Here is a 17,175-nt window from a genome sequence, read left to right as displayed (position 1 = left end):
GTCCCAAAACAACTCATAACTGAGTAAGTTTGTGTTGTAATTTAGTCTCCAAATGCAAACAAATAAGATGCATAATATATAGTACACAGAATGTTAATTCTTCAATGTACTGTTTTAGCAGAATTTTTGTAAGACACTGCATGTACTTTTATTGACCTTAGGTTTTATAATAGCCTCAATTATATCTAATCAGCATACAAGCAGAGCGCAACAATCAGAATGAAATGTACGGGGTGTTCTAAATCCCTGGCTGTGGATTACTGACTATAATGAGAAACATGCTTAGAGAAACGTAAGTAAATTTCTGATACTTTAATGGAAGTAAAGTGAATAAAAAGATCCTTTACAATATAATTTTTATAAAAGACTGTTTTATCAAATAAGATAAACCTCTAGCCAATTTTAAAAATTCCTTAAAAATAAAAACTAGATGTCCTAGCAACTTTCCAAGAATAAAAAAAATTAAAATAACAAATAATAATTTTTAAAAATTTTAAAAAATAAATAGATTTAACAGTAAATTGCCATTAAAGTTCACCATCCATTAATTCCTCAGAACTGAGTTGGCAGGGCCAAAGGTTTATGATGAAAATTATTCTTTCCATACATGATATAGATTTCAGGAGAATGCACTGTTTCAACTCAATGCCATGCCTGGGAATCTCGTCTGACTGCACTAATAAACCCAAACATTGGACTGGCTCAGCACACACGCTCACCTCATTACCTTTCCTCAGTAGTTGCCAAAGCAGAAAAATAAGTGAAGTCAAGATCTCTCCTCACACTGTCATTTATTTTAGCATTTTAGTGAGCACAGTAATTCTTTGTGTTGTGGGAAAGTTATGAGCATCTCCATAATTGCCCCCATCACTCGGTGTGGGCAATGCTGAGGCCCTGGGCCTGCCAGCCAACACCCATTTATTCACCTTACTAACTAAAGACAGATGATTTTTCATAGAACTCTCTCGTTTCAACAGGCTGGGTACAGTGAGCCCCGTTAGCCAGGAGAAAATGTCCCAAGTCCCTCGCTGCCCTATGAGTGTCCTGTCTCAGGCTCACATCTACCTGCCCTGCCTGGTCCTCTCCTTGGTGGGCCACGCAGGTAAGAAAGACACCTCAGCTGTCACACACCTGTGTGACCTCTGCCCCAGCCCATGGCATAAAAAGGAAAGGCAAGGCCAGCCAGTGCAAAAGGAGTCTTACCTGAGCGAGGTTTTCAATCCCACCCAAGCTATGGAGTATTTCCTAATAAAATAAAAACAACACAACAGGTGTGAAAGATGGGAGTGTGTTTACACACAATTTCTTTACTAAGTCGTAAGTTTATAAATTTTTTTATTTTTTGAAGGTCCCCATTCTAACATAAATATGGAAAACTTTGATGTTTGGCACTCACACTACATTTAAGATACACTATTAATAAACAGCTAAAAGGATGTAAACCTGCTCAGAGCTGCAGCCTGCCTCCTTGTTCTTTTTACTTCCTCCCATATCACCATAAAATGTTAGAGCTGGAAAGGGCTGGCAGACATCATTCCCTTCAGGTTAGGAAAACTAAGACCCAGAAAGGTACACCACTTGGCCTCAGTGGCAGAGCCTGGCTAGGCCCCCGGCATCCCTGCAGCCCAGGACCCTCCTCCAGGCGTCTGCACAGTGTGGTCCACGGACCAGCATGATCAGCATCACCGGAGCTGATCCGAAGTGCAGACGCTCCTGCTCGCCCCAGACCTGCTGAACGACCCTGAATTTCAACAAGACCCCCAGGAAATTCGTACACCCAATAAATTCTGAGGAACGTTGCTCTAGTAGATTAGACTTGCAGGGCTTCTCAAGACGATTTGGCTAACAGTTTTACTGAGCCCATACCCTCAACAAATACAACAATAATCATTGGAAAATGCCCTCTGATATAGGCTGTTAAAACCAGCTCCCAACAAGAAGGCACCGCGTGGAACTTCTGAAACTGCCCCAAAGTGCGTATAAGAAAGATCACGTTGGGAGGCTGGAGTCGTGAAAGGAACTAGCCTGGTGCTCGGCTGATGGTAGACGCCCTCAGGTTACCCACACTGACGTTTATCTTCAGATAAACATTGTTTCAGGCGGCCCTAACATGTTTAAAGCTGTGTTGACACCTCTCTCCTTACTTCACACGCACACAAGGAAGTTACCTGAAATACAAACATTTGCCGTCACCCCAGGTCTAGTACCAGGGTGACCGCGAGATCCTGCCCTGCCCCGAGGCCGAGGGGGCGCTGGGGAAAGGCCCAGGGGCTCCTGGCCTTCTGGCTCAAGGTTCCCTTATTCTGTGTCAGGTGAATTTGGAAACAACACACCCAGGTGTAAATTAAGAATGAAGGTGCATTTATAATTCAATTAAAAACAGTTCTGTGACCACCGACTCATTTGAATTCCCATGACTGCTAGTCACTTCGCAAGAGTTCTAAGTACAGAACACAAGAATACTGTATACATTATCTCTAATTATGGTAGGACATTTTATACATATGAAAATAAACGTAACATTTTAAGATCACTCACAGTTCTTCAACAAATATTTTTTCCATCTCTGTTGAGTAAGATCTCAGGGTTAGGACCTGAAGGGGACACATATGTAGACGACACTGGCTGACTGCACTGAGCTACAGGGAAGCAGAAGGCAGATATACAGACACTTGGAATTCAAGAGACGATTTGGTAAGCGCTACGAGAAAGTTGTATAGGAGATGCCATGACACTACAGAGGAGGGACGGGTAACAAATCCCCTGCTGAGAGGACAAAGGAAAACCTTGTAAGGGTGGCAGCCTCTGCACGGGCTTAGAAGGATGGACAGATTTGCTGAGAAGAAATGGGCAAACAGGGAAATAAAGAGAAATCCAAGCAGGCTCAAAGGTCAGAGAAGTCGCGTAGGAAGAGCAAGGAGTCCTATCACCCTGAAAAGCAGTTCTATGACTCCACGAAGGGAATTACTGAGAGTAACAGAAAACCAGGGCGAGACCAAACTGGGGGAAGACTTGGACGTGAGCCTGAGTTTGAACTTGGCCAGGCAGACCTGATGAAAACGTGCGACCAAGGGGCTGACAGAATCAGCTGTGAGGACTTCCGTCTAGTCTTGGAACGAACTGGAGGGGAAAGGGGGGGTCCCGGAAGCCCTGCGCCCAGCTGGCAGGGGCAGCGGGACGGGCAGTGGAGAGACGGGGCAGGCTCGGAAGTGGAGCGACCAACGTCAAGACATGAGGACCCGCAGACCTGCCGGGAGCAGGGATGGGAGGAGGAGAAGGCGTCGCCACCGGTGAGCCGCGATGGCGGGAGGCAGGGACACAGTCAACACAGGGAAGTGGAGAGCGACAGGCTGGGTTAGAGGAGCCTCAGGCTCAGACAGGCTAAGCTGCTGGTGGTCTGTCCAAGCGAGAAAAGGCCAGCAGGCCATGAAAAGTGAGACGAGGGCAGAAGACTGAAAGCTGGCATCGTTGAGAGGAAGATTTAAATTTGAAGCTTGGAAGGGAGAAGACACCAGGGAGAGAATAATGTTTAAATGAGGGGTCATGGTCATTTTCAAATGTTTACCTTGGCAAAAATACATGTATCCAATAGTCAATGTGAACAGTATGGAACCAAGTCCATGTTTCCCAAACCATGCCCTGGGAATAACCATTTTATTCTGGGCACTGGCTGGTACTAGGCATTCTATCAGAAAAAAAAAAAAAGATAGTTGATGCCAAGAGCCTGAAAGACAGGAGAGAAAATGACAAAGAAAAGAACTTTGAGAGAGGTTAACACTGAGGAAGGCAGGATTAAGAAGGAGCAGGTAAATACTACAGAAAAGCACAAAACGATGAGGCTCTCGGGGTCAGTGAAGGCAAACAGAAAGCGTGATAAAAGGTGTGGGCGCTAAAGAGAGGCTGGGAGTGAACACAGGGCTGAGGTAGGGCCGCTCAGCTCCACGACTGAATGTAATGGAGTTCAGGGGCTTCTAAGATTTTTCCCTTTATCTTTGATAAGCAGTGTGCTATGGTGGGTTCACTGAGACGAGGCTACTCCTTGGGACGCCAACTACACTTGCAATCTCTGAACCTACGTCTTCCTTTAATTCCGGAAGACTATGCGATCTTATCTTCCAGAGAGACCTTGGACAGAGGAGGCAGGGAAAAGTTATACAACACGTCAGTCCCCCAAAAGGGGGCTGAGTTCTAGTGATGCAGTCTGAGCTTTCAATGAAAGCAGTAATGAGGGAGAGATGACGGCTGGGTCAAGAGAAGGGCATTCTGGGGCTAAGAGGGAGCAGACAGGGAGCCATGGACACCGTAACACAGAGGAGAGATGGAAGGCCGGACCCGGGCAAGGAGGAGAGACATTTCTTCAGAAACAAGAAGGACAGTAAAGGTGCACTGTAAGTCCAATGTTTCAAGCAACACAGAACTTAAGAGAGCTCCTGCTGGGATTGGCCTCCGTTTTGCCTGTAACACGGAAAATGCTGCAATCTGATGACAATGACAGGGGTAGGAGGCATCTGGCTGTGACGCTGAGATGGTTTGGAATAGTGCCGCCCGTGGCTCCTGCGATGCTGATTCAAAAAGAGAGGAAGAGAATGCCCAGCGAGGGCGACGCCTTGCCGACACGCGCTGGCGTAGGTTGAAGTAAAACCCAGCGTTGCTTTGTGACTTCAGCCAAAAATTCTTGGCAGCTTAAGATGTTAAACAACTGCTCTTCTTTGTGGAAAGACTGCCAGGAGGAGAGGCTCGGAGAGCATCCCCGTCTATGGAGGGACTGGAAGTCAAGGGGAGATTTGGTTAAATGCGTGTTTCGGTCATAAAAATCCCATAAACAAAGGAGGTCACAGAATTCTTTCCTTTAGAGAGCAATCCAGTCAACTCTGTTCCAGCCCGTCAAGAACCAGATTAAGAAAGGCAGCAGTTTAGAAGACGGCCAGCAGTGGGACACAAGCACCATCAATTTCCAGAGCAAACAGAGCATCTCTAAGGCAAGTATCTTGATAACTTCTGTAGGTCAAAAAACTAGATCTCCTGTGAAAAACCACCTTCCTTCATGAACACTTTTACTAATGTTATATATACAGTGTTCTTACCCAAACGGAGGCCTGCTGGGGAGCACGAGGGGGCCACTGATAACAAACTGGGAAGAGCAACACAGACCGGAAGTCCCACCCAGTCACCCCAGAGGTAACACCGTGGAAATACACAGGTGTTTTTGTCCCCATCAAATCACTTCTCTCTTATCATTTTAAATAGCAGGTGAGACACTTCCCAAACGTGGGCACTACTGAGTTGTGAGAGAGAAAACAAGTTACCAAGCTCTGTTTCAAACCAAAGCCCGCCAGTTTCTTTCATCTTGAAACAAGGGGAAAAAAATTTTATTTTTTTCAACCAACCTGATAACATGGATCCCTCATGAGCAGCCTCAGACAAATTAACACTCTCAGAAAATGGAGAGACGGGGCTCGATCAACCCACTCTCTGGAAAAAGAAAAGACAGAACATGTTTGTTCACGAACAACACAAGACTGAGAGGGCGAATGAAAAACGTCTGGAGGAAGAACAGTAGCTTATCTCAAACAGTCCGCAACGGGGACCGTTATGCGGTATTCGAGGACTTGACCCATTTTAATGCCAAACACACAGAAACTTCCATTATCAATATGAAGTAGAGGCCCCCCCAAGTTATTTGGTTCTCTGGGCCCTGACTGACTCAGAGCAGCCTCTGATCAAAGGAAACAGCTAAAGGGTCCAACTTAACAAGACTTTATAACCTGGTAACTTGATATCCATGTGAAAAAATAATATGCATCCACTAAGAGAAAATTATTTTAATTTTATTCTTAACCAGGCTTACTTACTAATGAGCTGTGAGCACCTGCAGATGCTACACAACTTCTCCAGCCTTGGGATCAGACCCAGCCCCATTATCTCAATTTCCTCCTCTGCCTGATTTTCACAGGACACTTCCTTTTTATCGCAGTAACCACTGAGAACCTGGCTACAGAAAACCTGCCATCATCTGAAGGAGGGCAGTACGATCCAACGTGGGAATTGCAAACCACCTTGAGTGGTTCGCACTGTGTCTGACAGGTATTGTGTATCGCTGTTTTCCTTGAAATTTGAAAATATCCCATGACACCTCTAGGGGGTTCTCTGCAGCCCCCAGGGCATTTCAGTGCTCGTTGTAAGAAACATTGTGATGAAGCATTTTCTTAGCTCAGTTTCCCCAGGAGCAGACTCTGAGATGAAGACTGGTGTGCACGTGAGTGATTAAGGGCCCGCTCTTGGGGGACTCCCTGGGAGTTGGGGGGCAGAGGGGAGGAGGGAGGGCAGAAGCCAAGCGGGGCCCTCTGCAGTGTGAGTTGTACCTCGTGTCAGGGGGGCAAGCACTCTGGGCTTTCCTTCACCCCGAACTGCTGTCACAGCAGAGGATGTGGGAGCAAATCCGCAGGCACCAGGGCTCTGTGCCTGCAGGAGAGGGCGGCGCCACTGACCAGAAAAGCACCATGACCGAAATGGGGAGGAGGGAATAAGAGTTTGGGCAGAGCAGCAACGTGACTACAGGCTCCATATGGACCAACAGACAAACACAGAGATTCATCAGAACAGTCAGTGGAGAAGCTGAATCAGGACAGAAGTGGAAGGTGTTTCTACAGTCAAGCATGTAGGCAACTAATGAAACTGGGCCTATTCAGAGAGGAAAAAAAAAAAAAACTACTGAACATTCTGCTTCAAATATTGGATATCTCTAATATCCAAAATGCCATCAGCAGGTTTCTGGAGAAATATTTAACTTAAGGTATCACTGCACTGCCATTCAAGGACATATTTTCAAATCTAGTAACTTCAGAGAGGCTTCCTGTGCTGTGGAGGGGGGCAGGCAGAGCCCCGAGGGAGGCTGGAGCCCGAGGCATCCAGAGTCTCTGTCTAATTGTTAGCACGTCTGAAATGGAACCCGTGACTCCCCCACGAGCCTTATCATCCAGCCGATTAGACCCAAATCTGGGGTGCTGCTCTTGCCTCCTCACTTCCCTCACATCCTTCATCCATCCCTCAGCACATCCTGACGGCTCTACCTGTAAAGCATCTCCCCAGTCTGACCACTTCTCCCCCGTCCACTAGGACCCTGGTTCGAGCCACCACCACCTTTTGCTGGAAATTGCAGAGCCTGAGACACACTTTGTCCTCACTTCAGCCTTCTCACGTCGGCCAAGGGGGTCCCTACTACACATTCCTCAGTCCTCATCCAGGTCCACAAGGCCCTGCAGGACCAGGCCTTGGGCTGCATCTCGGACCCCATCTCCCACCACGGCCCCTGTCCCTGCCCCCACTAGCCACACCGACCCCATCACATGGGTTGGCCGGGCTGTGAGCCTGGGCCTCTGGTGCTTCCCATGAAGCAGCCTCCTGTGACTCTGCCACCCCGGAACCTCCCAAACAATTACGCAGATGTCCTCCAACGTGACATGAGGCCAGTCACAAGTAGCTGTTCTAACCGAAGTGTGTGGCATGGTACAGAAGCGGCCAGTGCAGCAGGACTGAACTCCTTCGGTGAGGACCGGGGCTGAGCACCGCCGAGCACAGAGGTGACGGCCGGGTACGCCCCTGCATCACCTGCGGGAGGTGGGCCCTGCCGGGGCACACGTGCTTCACACTGCCCTCCAAGTTAGCCCAACACGGGCACCTGGTGCAAATGTCAACAAAAACCTGAAACAAAATGTGTCTGCAATTCCATACACAGCCAAGAAAAACAGAGGAAGCTAACGGAAGCTGTTTCAGGCTAGAATCCACATAATTTCTCCCATCCTCTCCCACCTCCACAGCTGAGCTGGCTGTACGCCCAGCAAGGTTCAGACACTTTAATGATCTGCCCCGCAGTCAAGCGGAGCGTTTTCTTGAGCTGTGGTCCCAGGCCAACCTCGCCTGGCTTGTCTCATCAATCAATCAAGGATCAATATCCTTGACCTCTAGTGGGGAATTCAGCCTTGACTCCTCCATGATCCTGAGAAATTCAACCTGGTCCCAGACCTGGACATCTCAAACCTGAGTGCACAAGGCACATCTCCCTAGGCGGCAGGACCAGCGTCTGTGGTCCCTGTCCCTGGAGGTGCCCCCCACCTACCCCACTGCACCCGAGCCACTGGCTGCTCCTTCCATCCACTAACTTAGCTCATGGGAAGGAACTTGGAAATGTGCTTTTCCCATAGCCTTATATTCCCAAAGAGGTTTCAGTGCTTCTTATAAATTAGAGCCCTCAGCGAGGCCTGGCTCTGCAGACAAAGGCTGAGCAAGATGTCCCACGAGCATCACTGGTTGAGAATTACTCCTCCTGCCACCACCAGGGCTCCTGGGAGGAGCCGCCCACCACAGCCACCCGCCTCCAGCCCGGGCACCCTGACTGTGACCCCTGTGCCTTGGGGGCGACGCTCAGTTTCTTCTGAAAAAAAGAGGCAGGGCTCAACCCAGCCAGGCAGAACTACCCCAGGCCATGCTGGGAAGCTGCACTGGAGTTCATCCTGACTTCCTGACCTTGGGGGAAAACGATGCAGATTTGAAGGACATTCTGAATTTAAAACGATCACCTGTGGGAACCCTGGCAAGTCAGAGGTGGTTATTTGGAGGCTCCCGTTACAGAGAGAACACCTTTCATCCTGTAAGTAGGGAGCGGGCACATGACCGGTTTCCCCTGCAGGTGCTGGGTCAGCTAAAGATAGCGCGGAGCCCGCCGAGTGCGGCACAGACACCACATCCCAAAGATCTAACAGGAATAACCATCCAGTTACAACAGCTGCTGGCGACCTCCTGAGGTTAATCCGGCTGCTCTTCGTTATTTCAGAGGCGAAGCCACGGGACATACTAAGAGTCGACTCATGTTGCAAATATGTGTGCACTTGGGATTTTTCCTGTTCAGTAGATACAATCTGCATGAGGAAATCCATGACCTTCCCAATGTTTTTTCATATTAAAATAAATAGGAAACCTTTTTTTGTTTCTCCTCACCTCTGAAAAAAAAGAATTCCACAAGTTTGTGTTCTATGTCAATGGTTGCCAGAGGGGAGGGGGGTGGGAAAGGACAGACTGGGAGTTCGAAATTTGTAGATACTGACAAGTATATGTAGAATAGATAAACAAAATTATACTGTATAGCACAGGAAAATATATACAAGATCTTGTGGTAGCTCACAGCGAAAAAGAATGTGACAATGAATATATGTGTGTTCATGTATGACTGAAAAATTGTGCTCTACACTGGAAATTGACACAATATTGTAAAGTGACTATAATTCAATTTAAAAAAATTAAAATTAAAAATTAAAATTAAAAAAAAGAATTTCAGAATTTTTAAACTACTAAAGGAGTGTAAATACATGAAGAGTTCTAGAAAAGTCTCAGAGTTGAAAAGTTCTGTTTCAAGCAAATGGCATTTTTTTGTTGTTTTGCAATTTGGGGACTGTGGCCCAAAGCTATTAATATTTCTCCATGGTTCTGGCCTCCGCTGCTGTGAATGTAAATAGAATTCCTGGTGTCCGAGTCCTCTGGGTCCTCCTCTGTGAGCACTGAGCTCCCTCCCTGGCTCCCAGCCCTTAACCCCCTGCAAGGATGTGGCTCACTGGGCGGAGCCCTGGTATTCAAAGGGAATGGCATGTCCTGTAAGATGATACAGCGCTGTTTGCCAAGAGCGGGGGGACAAGGAAACACACTAAGTTTAGTGTGAGCAGAGAATTACAGAGACTAACAGTGATGGGTTATAAGGACGAGGGGCCTTTGTCTCGCAACTGTGGCCTGGAGGAGGTTGTGACTGGCCCGAGGCTGCGCACAGGTAACCGAGCTGGGTGCCTGACTCCCCAGCCAGTGCTCTCCCCATGAGTCCCCTCCATCCTCATCCTGACCGAAAGCAAGGAACTCTTAAGTACATCTGCTGTGGGGATGGGAGTGTCCAGCACAGTGAAGAGGGGTCCTCTGAGGTCGCGCTGAAAACCCCGTCTGCCGGCGGACAGTGTTTCCTGGATGACGTGTCCCAACACAGCAGCCACCCCGTGGTAGACTCGTGAGCAGGCAGGGATTTATCCCCTCCTGCGGCTGAACGGCTGCCACCACTTTCACAGGACTGCTCGGACACGGCTGCGTGGCCGGCCCCCACCGCCCTGGCCATGACCGCCTGCCGTAACACTTGCAGCATCGGATACCAGTTTCTGGTACCCATGTAGAAAAGAGGAGGGGAAATGGCACCACCAGAGGAAGGGCAGGAGGGGTCTCACAGTAGAAGAAACCGACATGTGATGTGAGCGCTTCATGTAAATGCCAGTCACGGAGTTGCGGTCTGAATACTGAGAGTCACGTGGTCTGGGGTTAATTCCATCCAGGGGCGGATGCAAATGCCAGAGGTCATGACCTCGTCTGTCTCTACCCAGAAAAGGCAGCATCTTCAGAGCAGGTGTTATTTGGAGTGCCCTTTTCATTACAAAACAACAACAAAAACAGCAAACTGCCACCTTTGACTCAAAATTTAAAAAGTGGAAGAAGTCAAGCTTGTTTCAAAATAAATATGACCTCCAACTCTATAAGGCAGAGTCCTGTTTTTCTGGATAGCTGTAAAAGTTAAAAGTCACATCAAAACAGACATGCACAACTTAAAAGAAATAAGAACACACATGAAGACGTGAATTATAAGTGAACATGACAGGAATTTTTACTGACTTGTCCTACCATTCTTAATGGGTTGTGTCATCCACTAAACCTGGCACCCTGTCAGAAGCCCATCCAATGGCTCATGCTGGTCCCAAAAATCAGACAAGTATTCAGTAAAAAAGGACTGCTCCAGGTGTTTCTTCTACAGAGCTGATGGAAGTCTCAGGGATAGGACCCTTCCAAATATTTACTCATCCCCTTGGGAGCCAGGCACTGTTACACACCCAGAACAACCGCCTGGGCGAAACCACACACTTGTGTTCAGAGCGGTTACCTTCTGGGGGGAAGACCAACCAGCAATACACACAAATACAAACGCACATCAGTGGTGACCCGTGAATAACAACAAAGCTGAGGGGTATCGGGAGTCCTGGGTATGCTACTTTAGGAGAGTCAGAGAGGGGTTCCTTGATAAGATTAGCATGAACTGAAGAGTGAGTCAAGGTCAAAGCAGAAGAGTTAAGTATCTAAGTTAAGTATCTCCTGAGCAGGAGTGCGCTGGTTTGTGCAAGGAAGCCCTCGGGGGCTGGAACAAAATGGGCAAAGACAGAATGCAAGGAGCTGAAGCTAGAGAGATGGCGGGAGCCCATCTGCGCAGCTCTGTCCAATAGGAATAGGGGTTTGGACTTTGATTCCGGAGTTATGGGAAGGCTTTAAGAAGAGGACTGACACGATGTGACAGATTTTGGAAAGGTCCTTTTGGATGAGCTGTTAGGAACAGCAGAGAGAGTCAAGGGTCAGAGTGTGCTTTAGGCACGTTAACTTTGAGATGCCCAGAGACATCCACCAATCAATACATGAAACGAGAGACGAATTTCTAACAAGAGACAGCCATGCCTGACAGTCTCCCAAAGCAAAGCTGACGAGCAGCTGAGGGAGGGGTGGACTTTCATAAGCAGGGACACTTGGGGCCCGGTTGATGTTAGCCACGGAAAGGTGGTTCCTGGATGTGTTCCAGCTTCTTACCTGGTTCTCAGAAGCTCCTGTACTGATGGGAAGCTGCCACTTACGGACTTGGTCACGTTTAAAGCTGATTCTGGGGCTTTCATGTGGCCAAAGAACAAGCAGTCCTTTCCGGGGAGGTGGGGACATTTTCATCCCCTGACTGTTTGACATCCAAGTGAATCAGTTTCACAAGAAGCAGTGGTAAACAGCAGAAAAGAGAGAACATGACTACTGAGGTGACATTCTTCTGTGGTGCGGACCTGAAAACCAGTTCTCAGTACACTCGGGTTAATGAGGAACCAGCAATCAGCTAGGTAGATGAGAAGAGAACCAGCCAAGGCTGTGCCTCAGGACCTTGGGCTCGTCCTCAGCCTCTTAGCTACCGCGTCTATCAAACGAGGTGGCCTGGATTCTGTCCTCAGGGTCCCTTCCACCTCTAACTGGATAACATTTTTCAGTATATATACACATATACGTGTATGTGCATATACACAAATATAAGTTTGGGATACACTCTAAATAATATTTTAGGAGGAATCAAAATGTAAGGGCTAATCAAGAATCATTATTCGCTTGAGGACTACATGGGATCCAAGAGTCTTTAAGCTGATTTTCTTCCTTCCTACACTGAAGGCTGTGAACAAAAGGGAGACATGAAGGCAAGATTCTAACGGATTTTACCCGGGATAAAGCAGAATACAGTTTTGTATGTGCATAATAACCTCTCACATAAGAAGCAAAAAGTATGTAATTTTTTTAAAGATTGCAAGGAAACATAGCCAGAGCTAATGCAGCTGCTTCTAAGAGTGGTATAAAGGGTAAATTTCCATTTTTTTAAATAATTTTGTTTTTTTCAAATTTTGTACAGTGATCAAAAAAATTTAATGCAGAGAAATTCCACTTTATGAAGACTCTCAGCCTCCACACTACCCAATAAAGCCAGTGTCAGTGGCCTGAAATGGGAGCAAAAGGCCCAAGCCGTGCTGTCCGAGAGCTCAGGGCACAGTGGGAGGAACACGGCCCCAGGGCCACGTGGGGGCCAGAGAGCGAATAAGGCGAAGAGGTGGGGATGGCAGGCGTCAGGCAAGGATGAGCACGGGCCAAGGCTCAGAGATGAGAGAGAGAGAATAGCTGTTCAAGAAACAACAGAGGGCTCGCCCTGACCTTGGCGAGCCACAGGAAGCACGGGGCAGGGGTAAGATGAGGCCGAGAAGGAACAAGACCTCCAGGAAATGTGCGACCCAGCTGAGGAGCTGGAGCTCCACCCTGGCCATCAGAAGGTGTTTTAAGTACCTAGAGGCCCAAACCTGAGACCGTGGGGATCTCAAAGGACCCTTACTTCTGTCTCATCTGTGAGGCTGACCTGAAGACCTCTCTAGGGAGGTATGAAGTATCTGGCAGACCTTCCCAAAGTGACCAGGCCTCTCCTTTCCTTGGAAGGAGGAAGCCTCTCTACCTGCTGAGATAAAAATCACAGAAAGCGCATCTCTCCATCAATTTCATCTATTTTAAGAACTTAAGTAGGGAGGGTATAGCTCAAGCAGCATGCATGAGGTCCTGGGTTCAATCCCCAGTGCCTCTTCTAGGAATAAATAAAAATAAGTAAACCTAATTACCTCCCCCCACTAAAAAATAATAATAATAATTTTTTTAAAAAGCCAAAAAACTTAAGACAGTGAAGAGATTGCTGCTTCCTCCTCCCTTCTGGTCCTCCCCTCTCATCCCCGGTGACAGGGTCTGGACAGCCAAGGCTGAAGATCAGGTAAGCTCAAAAGCAGGGTCACCTGCATTGCAGCCTAAGTCCCAGTGTGGACACGGACAGCAAAGGTCTGAATGGCAAACAAATAACTATGCAGGTTCTCAGTTAGAGGCTTCTGTGAACTTCCTGGAATGCTTTCAGTAACATTTCGACCAGGACTGTGATGCTTTGGGCTCAAGCAGTCCTTGAGCACTTGTGGAGAGTGTAGCTGGCTTCCCAACGTAGACTTCTGACCGACTCGTTTCCAAAATATTGCAAATTTGCAGCAGATACGTCAGGAGGTGTGATGTAAAGTAATAAGGATGCCAACTTGTTCTGATCAGAAAAGTGACTGCACTTTTGGACAAAAAATGGTCATGCTTATTAGATCAAGTGGATTCTTTTAAACTGAAATCAGAGAACCTGGAACATGGTGGGGGAAGAAGCGATATCCTGGCAATTCTAGGGTAATCATACCAGGAAGAGGCCATTTGAGTGAATTCACTTTAAAATAACTCCATATTTCACACTAAATAGCAGGGGACAAGGCTTAATTAAAATATTATTTTTAAAAATATATTATGAAACTAAGATATATTTTATCTTAAACAAGGTGTAAGTTATAATTGCAACTCTGCCCTAATAACTAATGGGTTCTGCTGACATTGTCTGGCATTTGTTTTCTGACAAAATCATATCACATGACCCAATATCCATGAATTTACTGTTTCCTTTTGTAGCATAAAGAGGCTCATTTTTGCGAACATGTTAGAAAGATCCATCAATTTTTCCTAATGGCCTCTCCTCATCTTTGTTCTTCAAGACATGCTTTTTGGAAGTTCCATCCTGTCACCTTCCTTCTCAACACTCCGGTCCTCAAGCGTCAAGGGGTCCGATGCCCCCAGCGCCTCACTCGTCAGGACCCCATCAGTTCAGCACCATCGCTTGCGGCAACTTCATGAAATGCTGCATCCTCAGCCAGGCTCACCAGTTCATCTCACAAGTAGATTACCTCTTACTTGTATCACATGTCACAGAATTTTCACACTGTCTGGCAATCAGAGGGAATGGACCGACAGAGAGGGTCTCAGAGAACAGTTACACAGACGAGATACTGGAGGAGAGGTCAGTTTTATAAGTGGTCGGTGAGCTGGAACTGTGTCAGTTTCGTGACAACGCCTCCTTCCGTGCACAACCTCCTGACAACCCCACCGTGGACACCAAGCACCCTTTGTGCTTTGCCGCACAGGCAGATGAGATGAAACAGAGGTGGACTGACTTTCTAACAGCAGGCTCCCCCGTGAACAACAATGTTACAGCAGAAAGCAAAGCTGGACGATGAAACTTTGCTTCCCTACCCTGCTGCACACCAGGATTCATTACCACATGTAACCGGGAGTAACCCCAGGCTCAGGGATGGTACCCCGTCACTTGCCCTTTGAGATCTACCCTGAGGTGTCTGCCTTATCTGACCCTGGATTAACAAATCTGCCTCATTTCAGATGCTGCTTGATAATCTCGCTTCTGAGAACAAAGGAGCAATCACAGGTCAGCCTTGGGAAAAGAATCTAGAAAAAGGGATCCAGCAGTGTGGCTTAGGGGAAGACTCCACTGGGGAAAGTGAAACAGGAGAGAGATGACAAAAACAACATCAACTAGGTGTAAACAGACGAGACCAAGCTCCCCATCGGCCACATCCTCAGGGAAAACTTGAATGGCCCAACATCCTCAATACGGCCAGTCTTGTCTCCAACCAGAATTGGATCAGAGATCAAAGTCCACACCCCCCAGTCTCATCCCACTCTTTGATTGTCTTTATATGGTTTGTATTTACCATATTTTCCTTTGAGGCAGTGGAGACCTGTTTGGCTGACTAGGGTGAGTCCCTAGGAAGAAAGGGGCCACATGTCCTACTCATCTTGTAGTTTCACCCTCTCTTCCTTTTCCACCATTTGCTCCCTCTCTTCTTTGCACATAGTGATGCTCAATAATTTGTCTATTGAATTGAATCCAAGCCTTCCAGTAAACATGAAATCTGATGTTCACAAAGAAAGAGGACAGGGAGCTAGACCAGACAAGGCCCCGAGGTGGAATTTTTCCATGAGTCTACAGGCAGAGGGAGAGGAAACAAAAAAGGTAGCTCTGGCCAAACAAATGAGGTTACGTGGGGTGAGAAACAGTGGAAGACCTTGCTACTTAATCCATCTTACCCAACCCTGCTTTTAGAATAGAACTGAACATAACAATCTGTCAGCAGTGAAAGGATGACATAAAAGGATGCCCGTGATGCTCAGCATTCCTAAATTCCTCTTGTACTATGAGAGCAAAGAGACCTACAATCGTCTCTTTCTGGTTTAAAGACTTCCAGGGACTGATCGTGTTGCAAGCCAGTAACTCCATCCCATCTACGATGCCTCATAAATTACTACGAATTTGAAAAGGTCCTGACAAGAGAGCTCTTGACTTAGAACTGTTAAGATCTTTTTCAACTGCTGGATGCCAACTCTTACCTAATTATTTCCCCTAACAATTCCTGCACCAATAGAGACACAGTAAGGTCCCTACATCTTTAGTACAGGAAATCTGCCTTCCCGCTACGTGCCAACCCAACAAACGGCCCACTGGCCATCCCCCGAGGCGCCTCTGATAGCTGTCTTCAAAGCAAATTAAAGAACTTCATTTCCCAACCCCATTCCCAATGGCCACCCTGCTACTAACTATTGCTCCACTCTGTTCAAACTCAAGAGGAAACAGTCTAGGACAACTTCAGGTCCTTTGTAATGTTAGTTAATCTCTCAACACTCTTTTGAGCGTATTGTCAGGACCTGAGCTGTGACCCAATTGTGTAACCTTGGTAAAGAGTCTGGGCTTCCTGTATCCTCTGAGCTGGTCTAATAAAGATCTGCTTACACCAAGTACAAAGGCATGACAAACGCAGTCCCAACCCTGGATTGTTTTAAACTAAATCAATGTATTTGGGGGGGAGGGTACAGCTCAAGTGGTAGAGCACATGCTTAGCATGCACAAGGTCCTGGGTTCAATCCCCAGTACCTCCTCTAAAAATAAATAAATAAACAAACCTAATTATCCTCCCCCAAAAAATATAACAAATAAACCAAAGTAATTGGCAGTCACTGTATAATACTTAAATATGCAATACTAAATTATGTAGCCAGGTCCCAAAGTGCCGGAGAAGATTCAAGGTTCTTCACAGCCTTTTCATCCAGTGCTCGGGGGAGAGTCTGGACGTCCTGGGAAGAGAAGGCGGCCAGGTCCCACCACGGAAGACTGTGGGGAGCCTCCTTCACGCCTGGCGGCAGCACAGCTAGCTCTCACTGCAAGCAGCCCAGAACAGGCAGAAAATTCATTCCTGACTGCAACCCAGCACTGGTCAGAGGTTCACTGAAAACCCCTGGTAATTGCAAGAGAGAACCTAGAGGACCTGCTAGCTCATCCTTCTCTGCACCTGGGTTAAGACAGAGGAGAGCAAAGGAACGAACATTTGATTTGGTCCTCAGAAGAAACGTCGCCCCCGGGCTGCAGCTGGATGCCACACACTCATCCCTTCCCCAAGGTCCAGGCTGAGGCGGCCCATTTAATCGAAGCTTGTATTGACTGCCAAACTGTACCATGAGGATGTTGGCCACAGTGCTACCCAATGTCTCTGAAGTAAATGTCTCCTGAGTATCCAAACTCGAAATAAGGAAAACAGTGTAACTTGGGTGTTTTCCCATTTGCCTTGTCAATCATCCACTTCAGCTCAATTCAGACCTAAGCAGAGTGATTTTAACGAGACCCTCCGCAATGCC

The 17,175-nt window shown here is 47.3% G+C and overlaps 1 protein-coding gene across 15 annotated transcripts in view; it reads right to left on the bottom strand.

Moving 5' to 3' along the window:
- Positions 1-17,175, bottom strand: part of NEK10 (NIMA related kinase 10) — a 180,592-nt gene that overhangs the window by 133,327 nt on the left and 30,090 nt on the right. For all 15 annotated transcript variants that reach the window (XM_074345388.1, XM_045520098.2, XM_074345391.1 and 12 more), the window contains 2 exons: positions 5,388-5,472; positions 1,204-1,245 (listed from right to left, as the gene is read on the bottom strand). In XM_074345388.1, coding sequence (XP_074201489.1) covers positions 1,204-1,245; positions 5,388-5,472 — 127 coding nt within the window. The remainder of the gene's footprint in view (positions 1-1,203; positions 1,246-5,387; positions 5,473-17,175) is intronic.

Source organism: Camelus bactrianus, chromosome 17 (genome assembly GCF_048773025.1).
Source record: "Camelus bactrianus isolate YW-2024 breed Bactrian camel chromosome 17, ASM4877302v1, whole genome shotgun sequence".
NCBI lineage: Eukaryota > Metazoa > Chordata > Mammalia > Artiodactyla > Camelidae > Camelus > Camelus bactrianus.
The sequence above is the reverse complement of the archived record's forward strand: the minus strand, read 5'-3'. Positions and strand labels throughout refer to the sequence as shown.